Source organism: Pelophylax lessonae (genome assembly GCF_965119305.1).
Source record: "Pelophylax lessonae genome assembly, chromosome: 5".
NCBI classification, from domain to species: domain Eukaryota; kingdom Metazoa; phylum Chordata; class Amphibia; order Anura; family Ranidae; genus Pelophylax; species Pelophylax lessonae.
This window is the reverse complement of record NC_138772.1, coordinates 44,963,609-44,988,159: the sequence shown is the minus strand read 5'-3', so window position 1 is coordinate 44,988,159 and position 24,551 is coordinate 44,963,609. Positions and strand designations below refer to the sequence as shown.

At 43.7% G+C, this 24,551-nt stretch overlaps 1 protein-coding gene across 2 annotated transcripts in view; it reads right to left on the bottom strand.

Moving 5' to 3' along the window:
* The window catches only part of ASNS (asparagine synthetase (glutamine-hydrolyzing)), a 107,856-nt gene that overhangs the window by 24,767 nt on the left and 58,538 nt on the right, over positions 1–24,551 (bottom strand). For both annotated transcript variants that reach the window (XM_082258035.1, XM_082258036.1), the window contains exons 5-8: positions 18,506–18,607; positions 16,852–16,979; positions 6,927–7,053; positions 3,140–3,246 (exon numbers count right to left, since the gene is read on the bottom strand). In XM_082258035.1, the coding sequence (XP_082114161.1) occupies positions 3,140–3,246; positions 6,927–7,053; positions 16,852–16,979; positions 18,506–18,607 (464 nt within the window). The remainder of the gene's footprint in view (positions 1–3,139; positions 3,247–6,926; positions 7,054–16,851; positions 16,980–18,505; positions 18,608–24,551) is intronic.

Below are 24,551 nucleotides of genomic sequence, written 5' to 3'. Positions count from 1 at the left end.
TCAATTGGCTTTTACTGATGGTTCTGGTCCAATCACGGGCTTTTAAAGCCCATTTCCTGGACCATTGCATTTTGGTCGGTTCTGGTTGCCGAATTCCGAACTTTTTCAGCAAAAAAGTTCTAAATTCGGCCGAACCTCTAACAGTCAATGTTCAGGTGGAACCCAAGGTCGACCGGAACCGTTCGATCATCCCTAGTTTGTAGCTCCATCTAATCTCAGGAAGAACTACCAGCTGTATTGGATGGTCCCCACCCAGTGTGTCAGGGCCTGGACTTAAACCCTGGGACCTCTGCTGTATCTGTCAGTAACTCTTCTCACAGAGCTACCTGAGACACTGGAAAGCACCCTGTCTGATCCATTGGACAATTCTGCCTTGTGCCTTGACATCTGCTGAACCTTGAACTCTTTGCTCCTCCCATAAACGTCCTGATTTTAACCCATGCCTCTGCACTTCCTATTGTGCTCTTTCAGCCAGTATCTCACTCTGCTCCTCCCTACTGCCATCTATATTTTGCTATCACTTGTTATCGACCCGTGTCTTGTTCATTGACTATGCTTCTGCCTGATCCCTACCTGCAAATACTCATCACTGGCCTTTTAGCTTGTACCTTGACTATGCTTCTGTTTGATCCTTACCTGCTTAATCTGCTACTGGACCCCAGCTTGCTCATCTTCTGGTGGGGCGATCCTGAGGACCGCAAACTGGTACTAACACACAGCAAAATCAATCTCCACTATGAGGAGCTCTGGTGAAGACTCCATACCTCAGGTGAGCCCGCGTCTTCTGCCGGGATGACCTGCCTGTGTACCTATACTGTTGGTTTCTGTGTGAGCTTCTCACTGCTATAGCAACTGGTCTTGGAGCCTAACCCTGATCATGACAGTAAGCTTCATCTAAAACTCAGGGAGAGCCACCAGCTGTATGTAAAGATCACATCCCAGCATGAGCTTCAACTAAATCTCAGGGAGATCTACTAGTTGTATTGGAAGACTGCCATCCAGGTGTGAGCTCCATCTAAATCTCAGAAAGACCTACCAGCTGTATGGAAAGATCACTGGCCCACTTCGAGCTTCATCTAAATCTCAGGAAGACCTACCAGCTGTATAGAAAGACTACCATCCCCATCTAAATCACAGGAAGTTCTAACAGTTGTATAGGAATACAACTACCCTAGTGTGAGCTCCATCTTAATCTCAGATTAAACTAACAGTTGTACGGAAAGAAAACCAACTCAGTCTGAGATTCATATAAATCCAATATGAAAGACCACCAGTCTCAGCTGGATCTAAGCTGTATAGATGGCCAGAGTTACATGGAAGGATCAACAGTCCAGTCTAAGCTCCATCTAATTATTAAGAACTACTAACAGCTGAACTAGACACCTGCCATTTAAATTTCAGGAACTCCTAAGAGTTGTAAAAGAAGACCAGTAGTCCAGTCTGAGCTTCATGTCAATCTAAGAAATTCCGATGAAGAATATGGTGTCCAGTCTAATTTGAGCGCCATCTACAACTTCTTAGGACCTCCTAACTGCCAGGCTTCCAGTTTATTCAGCCAGACTTCCAAGCAGCCAGACTTCCAGCCTACTCTCAGTTCATCTACAACTCAAGAACGAATTCAGAATGAAACTAGACTTCTTGATCTGCATACTTCCTATGGGACAGGAACTCAAAAAATGCTGAAGACATTGGATCAGCGTCAGTGTTGGGGGTAACTAGTTACAAAGTAACGGATTACAGTAACTGCATTACTTTTTTTGGTAACAAAATAACGTAACTAGTTACAATACTAAAATTGGTAACTACACTACTTTACTAGGCTATAGAAGGTAACTACACTACTTTACTAGGCTATAGGAACGCGCTTTCCTGCGTTACCCAAGCCGTGTGATACAATCGTTATTTCGAAGAATAGAGAGGGATGAAGTTTATGACTTTTTGTTGCACTTTATGTTTTATTCTGTTTTTTCAGGTTTTGTTCTCATGTTTCCCAAAGCCTGTGTTTATACAATAAACTCTATGCAGAAAGAGTGCCATGTATCTTCTTCTACACGGTCAATTAAGAGCCCATTCACACAGGGGCGACACGACTTGCCGCTGCGACCTGTGAAGTCGCGGTCCACAGCGTGCACCGCGACCTCGGTGCGACATGCACGACTTCATATCATTGAAGTCAATGCAAGTCGCCTCCAGGTCACCCCAAAGTAGTACAGGACCCTTTTCTAAGTCGGAGCGACTTGTGTCGCTCCTATTAGAACGGGTCCTGTGCTAATCAATGGCATGCGACCCACCGCGACTTGTCAGGCGACCAAGTCGCCTGACAAGTCGCGCTAGTGTGAATGGGGACTAAGAAAGAGGAAAGTAAAAGTAATAAGTAGTGAAGTTACTTTTCAAATGCAGTAACTAGTAAAGTAATCTCATTACAATTTATAGCAGTAACTAGTAACTAGTAACTAGTTACATTTTTTGACTAACTACCCCAACACTGATCAGCGTGATAACCAGATGAACAGCATTTTTTAGAAAGTAGAAATTAGCAATAGAAGCCTCTATATTAAATCAAGACAGGTATCCTCTAAAACTACATTCATTGGCAGGCAAGCGACAGGAGTATGTAAGCCAACAGGCACTCGCTCATGAAAAAGCAACTTCTAAAAAATAGTTTTAGAACAAAGAAAAAGTGATGAATCACCATAATGTTTGCTTATTTCAGCTCACTATTTAACCTGAAATGTATTTTCATTTTCCTTTTTTTTTTTTTATTCTCACAAAGTTTTTATAATTGAGTTGTTGTAGTCTCCTTGTGATGTAGTATAGAGGTAATTGGATTTTGCAGCTGATATTACAATTTCATATTCTATATCTGAATCGAATCGCCCTTCGCTGTTTCTGCTACTTAGAATGCACATTGTACATACACAAAGCTGATTAAAGTTTTGCCATATGGATTTTGTTTTCCCTCGTTGGAATGAGCTGGTCCATGACCCTCACACAGAAAAGAAGCATTAATGGCGTGTCTCTGGGTCACGCTGTATTCTGCCATATTCTGATCAGGAACAATTACAGAAATTCCAGAAATGCATCCATCATCTTCCCACAAGAATCAGAATTCAGATGAGAAAAAAGGAAACTTATTAACCTTGTGGAAGTAGATGTACCCCTGGGTGAGCTCGTCAGAGCCTTCACCAGAAAATATAACCACGCTGTCTGTTTTCTTCCGAATATACTTGGAAACCAGATACATTCCTGTAATAAATAAAAATAATATGTGTTACATTATTCTCAGATGGTTTATTAAAAGACATAACTTAATGATATTTAATTTGCTAAAGCACTGTGTGCCATGAACAATTGCATTGCTTTTAATAAAATATCTGTTTTCCTCCTATATCAGTTCTGCTGGTCTCCTGCTACTTCTTATGCAGCAACTTTCTGTCTATAAGCACTACAATGATGGCTGCATAGCATTTCTCAGGGTGAGTTTGTAGGCAGATAATAGTTAACACTGCCCCAGCTGGGAAGGCGAGATTTAAATGTGTTCCTGTGTTTCTTTTTGGCGGGCTTCACTGTGTCCAACCCACTGGTTTTGTGTGATACAAAAGGAACAAGCCTGGGGGGGGGGGGGGGACATAATAAAAAACCTGGGTGTTTTTGTACTGTTGTTATACCAGAGTCTTGAAATCCATTTATGTGTTCCCACTACCATGGAGGATCACTAAGGCTTGTAGTCCCCCTTAAACACAACAATTATGGACTTTGCCAGAGCTGGACTCTTTCCTCTGCAGGTATGCTGGGGCAGCCACAAGCATGAGTTGGGGACAAGGGATGTTAGGGAATGTTTGCACATTCTTTTGGACTGTCGTCTGTCTTTGTCATCATGTTAATTTATTTGAGAAAAACTTTTAAAACTTTGCCTCTGCCTCGTCTGAAGTTACTAAAGGGGTGTAGTGCAAGTAACTGACACATATAGTCTACAGTTCGGGTCACTAAACACATTGGGGTATAAAGATAAATGGTACAAAAACTCATACAGTGTGAAGATATTGTGGTTACCAAGGGTAACCAAGGTTTCTCTAGCAGCCTGTCGTAAGGGTGTATATGTAACAGGTGATATAGCCTCTTGCAGAGAGAGAGATATTATCGGCACTCTTTGGTTGCAATCGGTCTCCTATAGCATCAGGAGCAGATCTGCACCACTGGGTCCTTCAACCTGTATACAGGTACAGAAGAGAAAGAACTAGGAGAAGTGCACACATGCAGCCCATGCTAGGCACACAGCGGAACCCCATACCGTTACTGGGAGTGAGGTACCAGTGATACGCTGGACAGGTGAAGAGGACAAGGGCGCAGTGATGCCTAATACATTGAGAGAGTTTATTATACAGTAGTTTAGTTGGTTGTTCAAGTAAAGGTACCTCATGTGTGAGACAGTGACCCTAACCAAAGTACCTAGTGTAGCCCAGAAGAACCCAGCTCAAGGTAGTCCTCCCATGTGACTTTTGCTTGGTGCCCAAAGAAGAGGCCAACACGGAGAACATGACGACCACATGACACCTACCCTACAGGTTTCGGATAGCGACAACATTGGACCATGTCTATGTAATATGGTTTGAAACAACCACTTGTGATCTCCATTAGAGGTCAAGTGACAATGCAGGGGCAGGTTTGAGGTTCCATTGACTGCAGCATCTCATATAAGTCAGATATGAAATGTGGAATCAGAGATGTGGACATACAAAGCTTCTCAAAAGGAGTGGCAGAGGAGGGGGTTTGGATGGCCTGGGGTAAGCTACTAATAAAGTGTCCGAGCTGTCTGTAACGCCAATCGTCCATTGGAAACTGGCCATATTGGTCCCTGAGACTGTCCAAGGATAACAGCCCCTGGTCTTGAACAAACCTGCAGCATTCCGTCTCCCCATCAAATGCCCAAGAGCAGAAAAAGGAGAAGGGTTCCCCCGGAGTAAACCAAGAGAAGCCTCCAAAAAGAGCGAGAGGGGAGACTGAGGGGGCAAGCCATCCTGAATAATTTAAGACATCCCACACCTTCAAGGTATGGATAATTAACGGGGAGATAAACTCTCGGCACTCCCTGGGCAGCCAAGGCGAACAAACCAAGTTCTGACCTGCCAGAAATTTTTCTAGGGGAACCCACAATTTAGTTGACACACTGTGGTATCAGTCCAATATCCGCTGTAAAGCGATCGCCTCGTCATACTTGCAAATAACGAACACACCCATGCCCCCCATCCGCTTAGAGTGTCGCAAAGTGCAGAGAGCCAAGCTTGGGCTTCGTCCATGCCAGATGTATTTCAGAAACAGGCTGTTTAGGCTAGAGAAGAAGGATCTGAGTAAAGGAATGGGCACCATTTGCAAGTAGAAAAGAATCCAGGTTAACACATTCATCTTTAGGACACTGACTCGGCCCATCTACGAAAAAGTCGCCCAGTCCCATTTTTTCAGATCCGTTCTTAGAGTGGAAAGCACGGGGACATAATTACAGGTGTATAACTGAGAACAGTGGGGAGGAAAGTGGATGCTCAAGTATTTTAATGAGATATTGCACCCAATTTGATTGAGGATTGCAGCCGTGTACGTAAGTCCAAAGAGACAGTCAGCGGTAGAATCTTCGACTTGCTATAATTCATTTTAAAATTTGAGAGCAAGTTGAAATCCTGTAATCTACCATTTCTATTTTAAACTGAATGGGTTGTTTTACAAGGTGAGGGTTTACAATCACTTTACATCTCAACCACGTTTTTTTTAAATGGTGCCCTAGGGGGTGAGGGATGAAAGAAAAACAGCTCTGGCTGCAAAACTTACCTCCTCTATGGTACTGTCAACTGCAGTAATTATTTTCCTCCACCAAATGTCTCAGTCTTCTGGAGAGAATGATGCCACTCAGCCTGAAAGACTGAGGACATCCTGTAAATGCAGGATGTCATCGACCTGCCCCCTTTTTTTCTAGTGGACTGGATCCGATTGGAGTCAACGAAGTCTATTTAATAGTGACGGTTCATAAGGGTGAAAAAAGTCCGATCAGGTCCGCCTGAAAAATTTATAGGCAGACCTGATCAAACCCTTTGTGTGAAAAGGGCCCATATATGTGTTTTGAGCAAACAATTAAGTTATTTTATGCTAAAACCCAGACTACGTTAAAATGAATAAAAAATAGCCATTTAAAACCTATAAATGAAAAAAATAAAAATAAAATACATGTGTTTAAATGGCCCAGTCAAAGTTCAGACCCAAATCGAATTGAGAAATCTGTGGCAGGACTTTAAAATTGCTGTTCACAGACACTCTCAATCCAATCTGACAGAGCTTGTGCTAGTTTGCAAAGAACAATGGGCAAAAATTTCACTCTCTAGATGGGCAAAACTGGTAAAAACATCCCCAAAAAGACTTGCACCTCTAATTGCAATGAAAGGTGGTTCTACAAAGTATTGACTCAGGGGGGCTGAATACAAAAGAAAGCCACACTTTTCACATATTTATTTGTATAAAATGTTGAAAACCATTTATCATTTTCCTTCCACTTCACAATTATGTGCCACTTTGTGTTGGTCTATCACATAAAATATCAATAAAATACATTTATGTTTTTGGTTTTAACATGACAAAATGTGGAAAATTTCAAGGAACATTAATATTTTTTCAAGGCACTGTAAAAAGCAGCGTATGCCATGTCGGAGCCTTGGCACAATGAAATATTGAAAGATTCTCCTCTTCAAAGAAGTGCGCACATTACTGCCCAAATGAGAAAGAATGTTATTATCTCAGACAATGCTGGGAATTACAGAGGACGGGATTGTTCCATTTATCCTCCTGGGTCAGAGCAGCCCGATCCAGATAAGACATGTCTAATTTAATAAAGGCAATCTGTAAACCTTGAGGATTTCAAAGATCTGTGAAGATCCGGAACTTACCGACAGAGGCTCGTACTGTTGTGATGTCATAGGTCTCAAGAGAGAAGATGACCTCATCCACGGCTTGGATCCCCTCTTCTGCATCAAACATGACCTCGTGGTGCTCGCTTCCTATGTGATTGGCCACCTGAAAAGTATATAAGGGGTGAACATGGGCATAACTGTAAGGGAGACATGGGCATAATAGAAATTTGAAATATCCAACAATAAAATTGACCTGACAAATAATGTTAAAGAATGGACCACATGTGGCTCAATAACACAGCCAGCACCTAATAAAAAGGACAAGCGTGCCCCGCCTGCAGAGGATGCACTATGTCCACGATCACCACTTTTCACTGTGGACACAGAGGCTGCTTGCCCTCTTTTAGTGGCCTGTGAGCGTCTGCCTCTCCTTGTTGGCCTTTCGGATATGATGGGGATTTTTTTGGGGTGTTTTTTAAACTTTTTATTATAGAGTGTGGGATGGAAATATGGTGCTTAGATGCAATATGTTTGTGCTTGGTGCACTATAAACCATTTTATTATTGTTTTTGATTTATTTTTTGGGGGGGTTTATAACGTTTTATTATAGAGTGTGGGAAGGAAATATGGTCCTTGGGTGCAATACCTTTGTGCTTTGTGCACTATAACTGTTTTATTATAGTTTTTTTTTTTTTGTTAAATAAAGAAAAAATTGATAAAGCCAAAAAAAAAAGAAAACCCCTGCTGACGCAGAAGGAATAGCACCTCCAGCGCAGAAGAGGGGACAGCAATTATGCCCTAAATAATATTAGTGCTGTTGCGCCACAAAAAAAAAGAAAAACCCTGCTGATGCAGAAGGAATGGCACCTGCAACACAGGAGGGGGGACAGCAATTATGCCCTAAATATTATTAGTGCTGCTGTGCCATGAAAAAAAATAAAAAAAAAATAAAACACACTGCTTATGCAGAAGGAATAGCACATGCGACACAGAAGGGGGAACAGCAATTATGCCTTAAATATTATTAGTGCTGCTGCGCCATCAAAAAAAGAAAACCCTTGCTGACGCAGAAGGAATGGCACCTGCAAAACAGAAGAGGGGACAGCAATTATGCCCTAAATATTATTAGTGCTGCTGTGCCATGAAAAAAAATAAATAATTAAAAAAAAAACACACTGCTTATGCAGAAGGAATAGCACCTGCGACGCAGAAGGGAGGACAGCAATTATGCCTTAAATATTATTAGTGCTGCTGCGCCATCAAAAAAAGAAAACCCCTGCTGACGCAGAAGGAATGGCACCTGCAACACAGAAGAGGAGACTGCAATTATGCCCTAAATATTATTAGTGCTGCTGTACCATGAAAAAAAAAAACACACTGCTGACGCTGAAGGAATAGCACCTGCGACCCAGAAGAAGGACAGCAATTATGCCCTAAATATTATTGGTGCTTCTGCGCCACAAAAAAAAACTCTGCTGACGCAGAAGGAATAGCACCAGCGACGCAGAAGGAGGAACAGTAATTATGCCCTAAATATTATTAGTGCTGCTATGTCACAAAACAAAACACTGCTGATGCAGAAGGAATAGCATCTTCTACACAGAAGGAGGGACAGCAATTATGCCCTAAATATTATTAGTGCTGCTGCTGCGTCAAAAAAAAAAATCACTGCTGATGCAGAAGGAATAGCACCTGCTACACAGAAGGGGGGGTACTAATATTGCAGCAACAAAACCTGATGCTGCAAAAAAAATGAAAAGAAAAATAAATAAAAAATATATCAATAAAAAAAAGAAATGGGATCAGTAGGGTGACACAGACGTGTTGTATACACCAACACTTCAGTGCCATTACTACACTGTGTTACACAAGAATCACGGCACAGCACTACACTGACAGCAGTACACTGACTGCACTACACTGACTGCACTACACTGTTACACAAGAATCACAGCACTACACTGACAGCACTACACTTTGTTACACAAGAATCAGCACAGCACTACACTGCACTGACTGCACTAAACTGACTGGAAGCACAATCCACTAACTATCTGCCTAATCTCCACTCCTAACACACTACACACGGCTGTCGTGTAAGCAGCCTTATATAGTGTGGGCTGTGGGCTTAGCCCCTGAGCCATGATTGGCTAAAGGCACCCTGCCTTTGGCCAATCATGGCTCTGACAGGACATTGTGCTGTGATTTGCCAAAGCTTACAGGTCAGGTGCATGCTTTGGCCAATCAGAAGCACCTAATGCACTGCAATCGCAGTACATTATGGGGCGCTGCCCGGCGGGCAAACTTCCCACCAAGCGCCCCGGGTGTTCCTGTGTCCAGCGTTCTTTCAACTCGAACATAGAGCCCATCACTAATCGCGAGTATATATTTTTATTTTGTACAGGACTGTGTGTTGGAATGTCTGAGAACGGTTTATTCGTTACCTTTAACTACTTCAGTAAAAGATCTTTATTGTTCATCTATTTTGCCTGGTCCGAAGTGTCTAAAGGGGTGCATGTAAGGAGTATTAAAGAACAGGGTTTACAACATGGGATTGGAGAGTTTGGAGAATATACAGTACAGAAATCTAATGAGCAGGGAAGCTGTCCTAAGGCAGCTACTTTGCCGTTGCTAATGGCTTCTGTATTTGTGTCAGTTGCTAAATCAGCCAACCAGCCAGGAGACGGCTGACATGGCATTAGCAAGTGTTCTTACGCTGGGTCCCCACCAGGGTATGTTAAGCTCCGCTCATTTACTTTTCATGCTTCCCTTTGTTTCATTATTTTTTTCTTTAGGAACCATATTGTCCTAAGCTGAAATTTCTATAGAAATTAAGGCGCAGGAATAGTTAAAATTCCCTTGTTGAATGGCTGAGGTTTCAGTAAGAGACATCATGCCTGAAGGTGAAAGGCTTATGCTCAAAGTTTTACCTTTATAGAGATAATTGCATGTCTAAAGGATCTCATTTTCCTATTAATTTAGATATAAACCCTAAGTGAATGCCATTTTGTTTGCTAACGCACTGTGGGGTTGATTTACTAAAACTGGAGAGTGCAAAATCTGCTGCATCTCTGCACAGAAACCAATCAGCTTCCAGGTTTTATCTTCAAAGATTAATTGAACATGCTAAAGTTAGAAGCTGATTGGCTACCTTGCAGAGCTGCACCAAATTTAGTATTCTCTAGTTTTAGTAAATCAACTCCTATGTATCACAAAAACAATAAACAACTGCAATTGTTTTAACGAAAACACTGTTTTCCCCTTTATTTATCATTATTTGAAATTAGCATTGCTGTTCTACATGCACTCCAGCAGTTGCTGTATTACATAGTTAACCACTTGCCGACCGCCCGCCGCCTGCCGCACATATACTGCGGCAGGCTGGCTTGGCTGTGCGAATCGACGTATGGGTACGTCGGTTCGTGGGAGCGGTGCTGGGGGGGGAAAGCGCGCCGGCGGTGGCACGCTCCCGCCCCCACTAGGCAGCGGGGATGCCGATACATGGCACCGGCAGCCAGGGCCGCTGATAGGGGGGGACCACCAGCCCACTTGTAGGGGGCCCGAGCACACAGGGGGGGCCCACACAGAGAGGGGGGATTAGTGATGGACAACAAATACAGAAATCTTCCTCCAGCACCTGAATATGATCTGTCCCCCTCCCTGCTATCAGCTTTTATCTGCTGAGAAAGAGACAGTTGTCCCTCACTAATCCCCCTCCCTGTGTGTGCCCCCCTCCCAGCACTGGCTCTAATGTTATCTCTACTCAGGACTTTATTTGTAACTTTGTTTCTCTCTCTCTGTGTCTCTTTGATCACTGAGCTCCACCTGCCCAGGCTGTATATTTTTCCCATCTCATCTTCATTTTTACTTAACATATTTTTTTTTTTTAGATTTAGCAGGAATTATATGAGTTATGTTATATTTGTATCTGCTAATAGTGATTTTGTTGTAATTTTAGCTAAATATATATTTAATATTTTCTTGGGGGGGGCCCTGCCAGGTAGTCTGTACGGGGCCCCGCGATTTCTAACAGCAGCCCTGCCGGCAGCCGAGATTGCCGCAGGGAACCCGCAATCGCTCCATGCTGAGAGAGAACGACAGTCAGCTGTTGTAAACACAGCAGACCGTTGTTCTCTCTGAAATGATCACAAAGCGCCTGTGATCCTTCTATATAGGATCACAGGTCTCTATGGTCATTTCACAAGTCCCTCCTCCACACAGTTAGTAAACACCCCCTAAGCTGACAATTAACCCTTTGATCACCACTGGGTTAACCCCTTCCCTGTCAATGTCATTATTACAGTAACAGTGAATATTTTTAGCACTGATTACTGTAGTAATGTCACTGGTCCCCCCAAAAGTGTAAAAAATGTTAGTTAGTGGTCCGATCTGTCCTCCGCAATGTCGCAGTCCCACTAAAAATCACAGATCCCCGCCATTACTAGTAAAAAAATAAATAAATAAAAATGACATAAATCTTTCCCCTAGTTTGTAGATGTGATAACTTTTGCGCAAACCAATCAAAATATGCCTATTGCGTTTTTTTTTTTACCAAAAATATAAAGCAGATTACAAACTGGCCTAAAAGGATGAAAAATTTAGATTTTTAAACTTTTTTTTTTGAGAATGTTATATAGCAGAATGTGAAAAATATTGTTTTTTTTTTTTTTATGTTTTTTTCAGAACTGTCGCTCTTTTTTTGTTTATAGCGCAAAAAATAAAAATCGCACAAGTGATCAAATACCACCAAAAGAAAGCTCTATTTGTGGGGAAAAAAGGACATCAATTTTATTTGAGTACAGCGTCGCAGGACCACGCAAATGTCTGTTAAATTTCCGCAGTGCCGAATTGCAAAAAATGGCCTGGTCATTAAGGGGGGCAAATCCTTCCAGTCCAGAAGTGGTTAATATGGTTGAAAAAAAAAAAGACAAAAGTCCATCTAGTTCAACCAATAAAAAAGGAAAAAAAAAGTAAAATCCTATATACACAATCCTTTATCCAAAGTTGATCTAAAGGAAGGCAACAAAAAACCCCAACAAAGCATGATTCAATTTTATACAGCAGGGGAAAAAATGTATGATATTTCTCATGGCAGTTTTCCTTATGGGGACTGTTGGGAGCATGTGGCAGGGTGACAGCACAGGAACACATCTGGAATACAGGACTCTGTCACCGTATGACAGGAATTGCCTGAACAAGGACCATTGTTACAGAATCACTAGGTATTATTTATATACACTATGGGATTTAAAGCGGAGTTCCACCCTAAAAACTATCTTTGCACCGTCCGCTAGCTTAGATGAACCTGAAAAAGAATTGGATAATTAATTTTTTTTTTGTTTCATTTCCCTTCTTTTTAATGAAAATATACTTACCTTCCTTCCTCTTCTTCCCTCTGCGGCCACGGCCCCCGACGTCACTTCCTGCTTGCATTGATTCCTGGGAGATGAGCGTCATCGTTCCCAGGAGTCAATGTGCCTGCATCGGAGTCACTCGTCACTTCCGGGGGAAGGCGCGTTGTTCCCTGCTAAACAGCTTCTGGGCATGCGCAGAAGCTGTTCAGGGATGACGCGCCTGCACCGGAAGTGACGAGCAGGGCATTCTGGGACTCTGACGTCACTGAAGAGGGCGCTCCGGCTTCAGCTGCCCACACCTGAGATGGCAGCGCTGGACAAGACATTTTCAAGGTAAGTATTTCTTCTTACAGGTAAGTGAAACAGGGGACAGTTCAGAAACTATCATTGCTTAAATGCACTAGCCCTGACTGTCCCGGAGGTATTTTTAGCTTAAAATTTTTTTTTAGCCCGGAACTCCGCTTTAACCACTTGCCGACCAGTTACTGGGACTGTACTGCGGCAAAGTGGCTCGATTCCGACCTACGTCGCTTGACACCTCCCCTTGTGGGCGGCGCTCGCGCGCCGCCAGAGGCTCGCTCCCGCTGTTTTCAATCACAGCGGGAGTCGGGCCAGGGAAGGAGCAGCGGCGATCGCTGCCGCTCTTTCCCGATCGTCGGGGAATCGAGTCTGGAGATCCGCCTGCTTGTGTAAACAAAGCGGGCGGATCTCCTAAGTGACAGACAGTGACAGATTGCAGGGTTCAGCATAGTCACCTCCCCCCACACACGTTAGTAAGCACCAGGCATACATTAACCCCTTGATCACCAATAAAAATTAACCCCTTCCCTGCCAGTGTAATTTTTACAGTAACAGTGCATATTTATAGCACTGATTACTGTAGAAATGTCACTGGTACCCCCAAAAGTGTCAAAAATGTCAGTCAAGGGTCCAATCTGTCTGCCGCAATGTCGCAGTCCCGCAAAAAAAAAAAATCGCAGATCGCTGCCATTACTCGTTTAAAAAAAAAACACCAAAAATGACAGAAATCTTTCCCTTAGTAAACGCAATAACTTTTGCGCAAACCAATCAAAATACGCTTATTGTGATTTTTTTTACAAAACATAGGTAGCAGAAAACAAATTGGACAAAAATTTTAAAAAATTTTGATTTTTACATTTTTTGGGGGGGGGGGGAATTTCATATAAAAAAATTTACGCTCTTTTTTTGTTTATAGCGTAAAAAGTAAACATCGCACAGGTGATCAAATACCACCAAAAGAAAGCTCTGTTTTTGGGAAATAAAAGGACGTAAATTTCGTTTGGGTATGGCGTCGCACGACCGCGCAATTGTCAGTTAAAGTCGCACAGCGCCGAATCGCAAAAAGTGGCCTGGACAGCAAAATTCTCCGGTGGTAAAGTTGTTAAAATGATTAAACTTGATTTTTGAAATCACATGTTTAGGCATATATGGAATTATAGTGATTGGGTTTACATATAGTTAAAATTTTAAGACTGATCATGAAATGATAATATAGGTAGAACCTTTCCCAAAAAAATGTTTATTTAAACATTTCAACAAGTGCACTAGAAGGAGCTCAATATCTAGTGGATGCAGGTAACAATATTCCATAAAGGTATACAAAAGTGTGTATAGTTGACCTAGATTGTTTTTTTGTTTTTTCATGAGAATAGGTTCAGGTTCACTTTAGTCCACGTTTGTGAAAAATGTTCCTTGCTGTCTTTTTAAAAATATGAAGAAATATTCAGGAAGTATTCGGTTTTATGTTTTTTATTCTGGAAGATCCATCTGCAAGTACTGTATGTAGCCAATTGCCAGGGTGAGCTCTGCCACCTTGTGGTAATATGCAGTACAGCAACTTTAAATAGTTTTCTTTATTTATTTCAGGTACTTACACTATATTGCCATAAGTATTGGGGTGCCTGCCTTTACACGCAGGTGAACTTTAATGTCATCGCAGCCTAAAGCTGGATACACACTATTTAACGTTTGTTCTTAGATTTCCTTTAGATTTACCTTTAACTATGTAGTGCAGGGGCCTGCCTGATTGCATACAAATTAAAGTAGGTGTGACCTCATATTATATGGTTTTTGGTAAATCTAAAGGAAAAAATCTAAAGACAATTGTATAGTGTGTATCCAGCTTTAGTCCGTAGGGTTCAATATTGAGTTGGCCCATCCTTTGCAGCTATAGCAGCTTCAACTCTTCTGGGAAGGCTGTCCACAAGATTTAGGAGTGTGTCTATGGGAATGGTTTACCATTCTTCTAAAAGTGCATTTGTGCGGTCAGGCACTGATGTGGACGAGAAGGCCTGGCTCGCAGTCTGTGCTCTAATTCATCCCAAAGGTGTTCTATCGGGTTGAGGTCAGGACTCTGCACAGGCCAGTCAAGTTCCTCCACTCCAAGCTCCCTCATGCATGTCTTTATGGACCTTGCTTTGTGCAATGACCCGGGGCTGGAAGTTAGTGACTGTGAGCACTTTTTTTCTTGGTCCTTTGGGAAAAGTCTTGGGGGTTGATTTACTAAACGCAAATAGACTGTGCACTTTGCCCTCTGCAAGTGCAGTTGCTTCAGAGCTTAGTAAATGAGGTAAGGCTTCACTTTGCAAAGGGGAAACCCAATCACGTGCAAGGAAAACTGAAAAAATAGCATTTTTGCTTGCATATGATTACGGAAGTCAACAGAGCTGACTTTTTGCTCTGGAGTAATTGCACTTGCAGTGGGCAACTGCACTTTGCAAAGTGCACAGTCTATTTGCCTTTAGTAAATCAACCCCACAGTTAACTGTCAACATTAGAAACTATGTAGGACATTTTTGCGTAGCTCAGCAAGCTAGAGAAGAGTCCTCAAGTGTTCAGTTCATAAGTTCTGGGGTATCCCATGCTCTCTCACCCCATTAAAGTTCTATGTTCCAAAAAACTCTAAAAAAGACACCCCTAGACTCAGGGTCGGTGCTTCCACTAGGCAAACTTGGCGGCCGCCTAGGGCGCACTGCCACCTAGGGCGCAGCCATGGCCAGTGCTACATTCCTCTCCTGTCACCTCCTCATCCCCTGTGGATGTCATCTCTAGAGAGGGGGGCACTTTGTATATGAAGATGTGTGTACAGTTAAAGGGGGGCAGTGTGTATATGAAGGGGGTATAGGATTAAAGGGGGGCAGTGTGTATATGAAGAAGGTGTAGGGTGTATAGGAAGGGGGTGTAGGGTTAAAGGGGGCTGTGTATATATGGGGGTGTAGGGTTAAAGGGGGGCAGTGTGTATATGAAGGGGGGTGCAGGGTTAAAGGGGGGCAGTGGGTATATGAAGGGGAGTGTAGGGTTGAGGGGGGCAGTGTGTATATGAAGGGGAGTGTAGAGTTGAGGGTGGCAGTGTGTATATGAAGCGGGGTGTAGGGTTGAGGGGGGGCAGTGTGTATATGAAGTGGGGTGTAGGGTTGAGGGGGGCAGTGTGTATTTGAAGGGGGTGTAGGGTTGAGGGGGGCAGTGTGTATATGAAGCGGGGTGTAGGGTTGAGGGGGGCAGTGTGTATATGAAGGGGGTGTAGGGTTGAGGGGGGCAGTGTGTATATGAAGCGGGGTGTAGGGTTGAGGGGGGCAGTGTGTATATGAAGGGGGTGTAGGGTTGAGGGGGGCAGTGTGTATATGAAGGGGGTGTAGGGTTGAGGGGGGCAGTGTGTATATGAAGCGGGGTGTAGGGTTAAGGGGGGCAGTGTGTATATGAAGGTGGGTGTAGGGTTAAAGGGGGGCAGTGTGTATATAAAGGAGGGTGTAGGGTTGAGGGGGGCAGTGTGTATATGAAGCGGGGTGTAGGGTTGAGGGGGGCAGTGTGTATTTGAAGGGGGTATAGGGTTGAGGGGGGCAGTGTGTATATGAAGCGGGGTGTAGGGTTGAGGGGGGCAGTGTGTATATGAAGGGGGTGTAGGGTTGAGGGGGGCAGTGTGTATATGAAGCGGGGTGTAGGGTTGAGGGGGGCAGTGTGTATATGAAGGGGGTGTAGGGTTGAGGGGGGCAGTGTGTATATGAAGGGGGTGTAGGGTTGAGGGGGGCAGTGTGTATATGAAGCGGGGTGTAGGGTTAAGGGGGGCAGTGTGTATATGAAGGTGGGTGTAGGGTTAAAGGGGGGCAGTGTGTATATAAAGGAGGGTGTAGGGTTAAAGGGGGGCAGTGTATACAGAAAGGGGAGTGAAGAGTTAAAAGGGTAGGTCATTATATACAGGAAGGGGGCAATGTGTACAGTTTTTTTTTTTTTGGCGGGGGGAGGGGGGTGCAAGTAGCTGGTCTTGCCTAGGGTGCAAAATAGTCTAGCACCGGGTCTGCCTAGACTGTTCCTCTGAACCACTGGAGGAGTGAAGAAAATGGCGTGCACCTGGCTGTGTGCCCTAACTGGGGGAATAGGGCTAAGTTCACTGGAGGGTCTTGAGGGAGTGTGCTACATAGAAAAAGAATCTGCAAATTTACAAAATTGGAACCGCACAAATATCTATTAGTCATGATGGAATAAAAAAAAATATTCAAAATAAAAAGTATGAAATGGTGACAGGGTCTCTTTACATGAATATGAAGTTTGGGCTTTTAATGTGTAACTGTAGTACAGGAATACCACCTTACCTTCCTGGCAGCCTGTAAGTCAGGGCTATCCTCCGTGCCAATGGCAAAGGTTTGCAGGGGATAGGGCAGATTGCCTTCCTTCATTAGCTTGAGCAGAGTAGCTGCAACCAAACTGGAATCCAAACCACCTAGGAAAGACACAGATAAATGACTGAACAGGGTAATGCTGGTGGGTGTTCCCAACTCCGCCCCCTAAACTGAGCTCCAATTTAAATAGGGCTAAGGGATATTAGTCTACCATGATGATGGCCATGAAAGATCATGGGCCAGGAACTTACTGGTATAGCCAAGAGCTATGAGATGCCACAAGATAATTTAACCCACCAATGGCTGGCCCATCTATCATTAAAAAATCAGTTTTAGACGGGCCAAAGTTTTAAAAATGGTGGAATTTCTTTCTGCTACTTTTGTTTTATAAAAATGTCCCATTTTATCCAGTGGTGTATTTTGGTTTTGTGCTGCCCTAGGCAAGACTAAAATTGGGCGCCCCCCCTCCCCCTCCTATGTAAATTGCCCCACTCCTTTTTTAACGGATGTGGCTCCCTCCAAAATTGAAGGACTACAAGTCCCAGCACTAACCCCTGAGATCTCACGAGAGGGGAGAGGGGGGGGTGAGAAAGAGAGAGAGAGAGAGAGAGAGAGAGGGGGGATGAGAGAGCGAGAGGGGGGATGAGAGAGCGAGAGGGGGGGATAGGAGAGCAAGAGGGGGGATGAGAGAGGGGGGATGAGTGAGAGAGAGAGGGGGGATGAGAGAGCGAGAGGGGGGATAGGAGAGCGAGAGGGGGGGATAGGAGAGCGAGAGGGGGGATAGGAGAGCGAGAGGGGGGATAGGAGAGAGAGAGGGGGGATGAGTGAGAGAGAGAGGGGGGATAGGAGAGCGAGAGGGGGGATAGGAGAGCGAGAGGGGGGATGCGAGAGGGGGGATGGGAGAGAGAGAGGGGGGGATGAGTGAGAGAGAGGGGGGATGAGTGAGAGAGAGAGAGGGGGGATGAGTGAGAGAGCGGGAGAATGAGAGAGAGAGAGAGGAGGGGTGAGAGAGAGAGAGAGGGGTGAGAGAGAGGAGGGGTGAGAGAGAGAGAGAGAGAGAGAGGGGTTAGAGAGAGGAGGGGTGAGAGAGAGAGAGAGAGAGGGCTGTGAGAGAAAGGAGGGAATGAGAGAGGCGGCTCTAGCAACCAGTGGCCAGAGAGAGGGGGGGTGAGAGAGAGGAGGATGAAAGAGAGAGAGAGGAGGGGGGTGTGAGAGAATGGGGGGATGAGAGTGAGAGAGAGGGGGGGGGAATAAGAGAGGCAGCTCTAGCAACCAGTGGCCAATAGAGTCTCAGGTGGAGGGGGGTGGATTTTTTGCTGCCCCCCTGCAAAGTGCCGCCCTAGGCCTGGGCCTTGTTGACCTAGGCCAAAATACAGCACTGATTTTATCCAACAAGAATCACTTCAGTCCAGACTAGGCGATGAATTATTAAATGAATATGAAAATAGTTTCATCCAAAATCTGAAACATTATGTATTATAAATGACCCCCCAATCGCCGATGATATCTCCAACTTCACAAGATAAATGTCTAAGATGCATTGATGACATTTTCCAGGAAAACAAACTAAGTGAGCAACCTAAAAATAGAGGAAAATTTATGAGCTCCATCTAAAAAACAAATGTACCTGACAAAAGGCATCCGATTCTTCTGTGCGCCATTAAACGCTTTCTGACCGCATTTTCAAACAAAAGGCAGATGTTCCTCTTCACTGTTTCTCGGTCCATTCCTAAAATAAAAATGTTTTTTGTAAGTTTATTAACATTTATTGTTTCAAGCGTTACTAAACCCACAACAGTAAAATCAGTCTGTAAATGAAGCAAAGCATGCTTGTTATACTCACTGTGGAACCTAAGGGGTTAATCCTCCGCATTGTGTAAAAAGGCTGCTTGATCCTGTCTTCTATGATCCTTCCCTTCTTCCACAGTCCCCAATCCATCTCCTGATAGAACAGAGCCTTGGGGGCACTCTGCACATGCTCAGTTTGGTGTGTATTGCTAGAAAGTGTTTTGTTTTCTTTTCTTGGGAGGGTGCATGTGATCAGCACAGGACCAATCAGCACTGCCAAGACAGAGGGTCAGGGGTCCTGCAGCTTCATAGGACAGCCAGGGGAGAATGAAAACTCCTCCTACAAGCTTTAACAGACCCTGATAAAAGTCACAAGACTGATATACTGCTGATGAGAAAAGGTATAAAAGTTGTAAATGGAGTACAGGTTCACTTTAAAGTGTTACTAAACCCAGGAGCCTGCAGTCACTTTATCTGCTCTCACACAGTACACAGAACATGGAAATGCAATTATTTTAGTAAATATAAACTGCTAAATACCTTTTCTCATCAGCAGCAGGCCGTCCTTAATATACAAGCGAGCAACACAAACTACTTCCAGTGTGGGATGAATATACTGGAAGTATATCCCTCGCATCAATGGGTGTCTTGTAATTAAAGATAGTAGAAAATTTAGACTCTAAATGTGAAATTTGAGCAGCTGCTATAGTATAAAATGTGAAGTGAAAAAATGTATAGCCTCAAAATAGGGGCTACCTACAGCTCTTGCTAATTGGTTGTGTAAACATAAATTACCAGGTGCACACAATAATTAATTCGCATAAAAATAAATTCATAAATAATTACATAGATGCATAAATATATAAATATATATAAATCAATTCACATTATTTACGGAATATATTTATATATTTATGCATCTATGTAATTATTTATGAATTTATTTTTATGCAAATTAATTATTGTGTGCATCTGGTAATTTATGTTTACACAACCAATTAGCAAGAGCTGTAGGTAGCCCCTATTTTGAGGCTATATATTTTTTCATAAACTACTTCCACTAGAATCATTACCCGGTAGAGTAGACAGCATCAGAAAGTCAGAGTATTTACAGTATCTCACAAAAGTGAGTACACCCCTCACATTTTTATAAATATTTTATTATATCTTTTCATGTGACAACACTGAAGAAATGACACTTTGCTACAATGTAAAGTAGTGAGTGTACAGCTTGTATAACAGTGTAAATTTGCTGTCCCCTCAAAATAGCTCAACACACAGCTATTAATGTCTAAACCGCTGGCAGCAAAAGTGAGTACACCCCTAAGTAAAAATGTCCAAACTGGGCCCAAAGTTTCAATATTTTGTGTGGCCACCATTATTTTCCAGCACTGCCTTAACCCTAATGGCCATGGAGTTCACCAGAGCTTCACAGGTTGCCACTGGAGTCCTTTTCCACTCCTCCATGACGACATCACGGAGCTGGTGGATGTTAGAGACCTTGTGCTTCTCCACCTTCCGTTTGAGGATGCCAAACAGATGCTCAATAGGGTTTAGGTCTGGAGACATGCTTGGCCAGTCCATCACCTTTACCCTCAGCTTCTTTAGAAAGGCAGTGGTCATCTTGGAGGTGTGTTTGGGGTCGTTATCATGTAGAAATACTGCCCTGCGCCCAGTCTCTGAGGGGAGGGGATCATGCTCTGCTGCAGTATGTCACAGTACATGTTGGCATTCATGGTTCCCTCTATGAACTGTAGCCCCCCAGTGACGGCAGCACTCATACAGCTCCAGACCATGACACTCCTACCACCATTCTTGACAGTAGGTAAGACACACTTGTCTTTGTACTCCTCACCTGGTTGCCACCACACACGCTTGACACCATCTGAACCAAATAAGTTTATCTTGGTCTCATCAGACTGCAGGACATGGTTCCAGTTATCCATGTCCTTAGTCAGCTTGTCTTCAGTAAACTGTTTGTGGGCTTTCTTGTGCATCATCTTTAGAAGAGGCTTCCTTCTGGGACAACAGCTATGCAGATCAATTTGATGACGTGTGCGGCGTATGGTCTGAGCACTGACAGGCTGACCCCCCCACCCCTTCAACCTCTGCAGCAATGCTGGCAGCACTCATGCGTCTATTTCCCAAAGATAACCTCTGAATATGACGCTGAGCATGTGCACTCAACTTCTTTGGTTGACCATGGCGAGGCCTGTTCTGAGTGGAAGGTTTCATGGTAAACTGCTGTATGGTCTTGGCGACCGTGCTGCAGCTCAGTTTCAGGGTCTTGGCAATCTCCCTATAGCCTAGGCCATCTTTATATAGAGCAACAATTCTTTTTTTCAGATCATTAGAGAGTTCTTTGCCATGAGGTGCCATGTTGAACTTCCAGTGACCAGTATGAGAGAGTGAGAGCGATAACATCAAATTTAACACACCTGCTCCCCATTCACACCTGAGACCTTGTAACACTAACGAGTCACATGACACCGGGGAGGGAAAATGGCTAATTGGGCCCAATTTGGACATTGTCACTTAGGGGTGTATTCACTTTTTTTGACAGCGGATTAGACATTAATGGCTGTGTGTTGAGTTATTTTGAGGGGACAGAAAATTTACACTGTTACACAAGCTGTACACTCACTACTTTACATTGTAGCAAAGTGTCATTTCTTCAGTGTTGTCACATGAAAAGATATAATAAAATATTTACGAAAATGTGAGGGGTGTACTCACTTTTGTGAGATACTGTATGAAAAATATTAGTACCTTCTGACCACGGATCAGAAGATCCAAAAGTGCATCAAACCATACCAGAAATAACGTATAGATGGTCTAGGTGACTGAGAGATAGTCTAGTAACGAGTCACCACTCAACAGACACCCGATCAAGAACACCCAATGTAGGCTCATTTCCCTGTAGGAGATGTAACTATTGTTCCTTTTTAGAAGGCACAGACATCTCTCTCTCTTCCCCACAACACTATATGGACACCCAAATACAGAACCACTTGTCAAACAGTAGGTGTAGTTTACATTATGAAGTGCAAGTGTATGGCCTTCTACATTGGGAAAACCAAACGTCCATTCTTCAAGAGAATAAGAGACCATGTCTCTTTGATGGAAACTCCCATTAGTAGGCATGTAGGTCTTTACCCCAATTTTGATCTAAAATCCATTGGCTTCTATGCTCTGTCATACCCCTGCACATGAGTGAGGGAGGGGGAGATTTAGACAAAAGACTTTTGCAAATAGAAACTAAGTGGATAAACTCTTTACAGGCTACCAGATCCCCTGGACTGAACAAAGGGATCAGCTTTAAACCCTTCCTGTAGGCCCCAGCCTTGGTTTGGAGTATACCATTTACATCCACAATTCCCCCTCATCTAGCTAACACATTACACAACAAAGTGCTTTTACGATCCCCTCTCACCACCTTCTAATGACACCAACAGCAGGGGACAATGACACCAACATAAGGTGCAATTCTTTCCATCAACACCAAAGATGGGTTTTTTTTACCTTGATGGGACCTTTCCTACACTCAATAGTCACAGTCCGGCCCCTCTAAAGTCTGAAGGACATTAAACTGGCCCTTTGTTTAGAAATATTGGAGACGCCTGCTCTATAGTGTGTTCTTGTCTCAGTTAAGAGCACTAAGGCTTGGTGCCGTGACTTGGGATCCAACTTGTGAGACCCCAAGTCGCATGACATGTGAAATCCCATTTTAGTCAATGAGAACGGTCTTAATTAGCACTACTAAAGTCACTCAGACTTTAGAAAAGGTTCTTGTACTACTTCAAGGCAACTTCTATCCAACTTGTGCCCCAAGACTTTATTGGAAGTCGCCTCCAATTTGGATCCTTATCTATATTGATGTGATTTGAAACTGACATTACAGGAAGATTACCCAGGCATTCCCCGTGATGTAGCCCCTGCCTCACTTCAAAGTCACATCAAGTCACATCAAAGTAGTACTCAAGTTGCATCAAGTCACCAGCAAATCGACAGGAAGTCATCTGGCAAAGTTGCACCATAGGTCTCAGTAATGTGAAGCCTCGTACACACGCAACGATTGTTGGCCGACCGATCGGCCGTCTTTTGTCCAGTGTTGTTGTGTTGGTTGAAATGTTCTCTAGACTTCACACGAATTTTCTCGTCCAACAACAACCAACTTCAGAAGTGATGTCATGTGATGGTTTACTTTCCGAGTGTTTTTTCTTCTCTGAACATGTCCAGTCCTGCTCATCAGATTTTTGTCTGCTGAAATCTGTACTGACTGATGGAAAATTGGCTGTTCTGTTGACGGCCAACAAAAATTTTATAGCATGCACACCAGATTTTTTTCAGCCGAAAAGTCGCAGTCGGTATTCGGAAGCATCATACTAACAAGCCGACAATCGGCCGATCGGACATTGGCCGACAATTCACGGCCAACAATCGTTGCGTGTGTACGAGGCTTTAGTGTCATTTCTATCTGCTGCTTCATTCCTCTGCTATCAGCATGAATTTCTTCTGACAAGTTTTCCTGACACCAAGCAAAAAAGGTGACAGGGGAGAGAGCTCCAGCTGTTAAGGATAGGCGATTTACACAGATGGATCTTGTAAGTGCAACACATGTTTTTAACAAGAAAGCCTTTTGGGTACTACACTATGTTAGCGCTTCTTTGATTTTTTTGGAGATTTCTCAGAGATTACATCAAGTTTCTCGAGTGGTTCCAGGCCGTATGGTTCTGAGGGAGACCTACTTCCTTGTGTTTGATGAGACCTCCTATAGTCTAGTGGTCAATTGGTTCTGGTAAGCAGAATTTATTATTCACCTTGAGTGTGAAGTGGAAACGTTTGGGTCACCCTTTTTATCTAGGATACATAGCACGCCTCACAGTGGTGATATTTTCTCTGCTCACGTGGAATATTAACCCGGGACTTTGGCATTTATTATTTTATGCATTTTTTTGTCTCTTCATTTTATAATTTTTATTCAATAATTGGTTTTAGCGCTGCATTTCCTTTTTTCAAAACCAGGTACCTGCTCCCCCCTCCTCCACAAAAGGTGCCAAACGTGGTAGCCTTTGGGGGGAGGAGGCAAATAAGCAGAGTTTCCCCTTTTGGGTGGGGATCCGCTTTAAGATGGTCGCAGCTAAGGGTGTTTAGCAAAGTGATTGCTCAACAAAATAAAACATGGACGGATGGATGGGGGAGTTTGCTTTAAATATGTAAAATGAATTAAATAACTGTAGCACCCTCCTAGGTAGGTGCTAGCGAGAGTATAGTATAGTTTTGAGCCCTGTCTGCTTACCAGAGGGGCTGCAGGTAAATCTATATTGTTTTCTGAGAGCAAGATCTGTTAGTGAGGTCTGCGTAATGTGCTCAATATGCGATTCATTCAGTCTAGAGAGTGTCTCACACTGGTCCAATAGGGAGACATGTTGGACAGTGGGAGGAAACCTGACGAATGGGTGCATAGGCTTTGATACAGTCCTGGTGATTGGCAGGGGGGCAGGTTGTCTCGGTGCATTCTGGGATACTGTATAAAAGCCAGGAGCACATGTGCTGCGAGGTCTTTGACTGGAGAGCGGAGTCCTGGAGGGAGGGGGCGGCGGCCTCCTCCTCTATAGCAATGACATGCTGTCGCAGGAGGTCGTCCTGAGGGCCAGAGGAACGTATGAGAGGATCTGAACCCAGAGGTCCAGGAGAGCTGACTGAGGGGGGAGACACTTGAGACCCTGGGACCACAGTATTGTGAGTACAGGGACTCGTGTCAAGGGGCCTGACCTGAGGGGGGCCACCCCACGTGTAGGATGGTCAGTGGACGGGTGTCAGCAGTGAAGAGAAAGAGGATACTAGGGAGAGTGTCCTGAAGATAATTGTCAGTTCACCAAGTC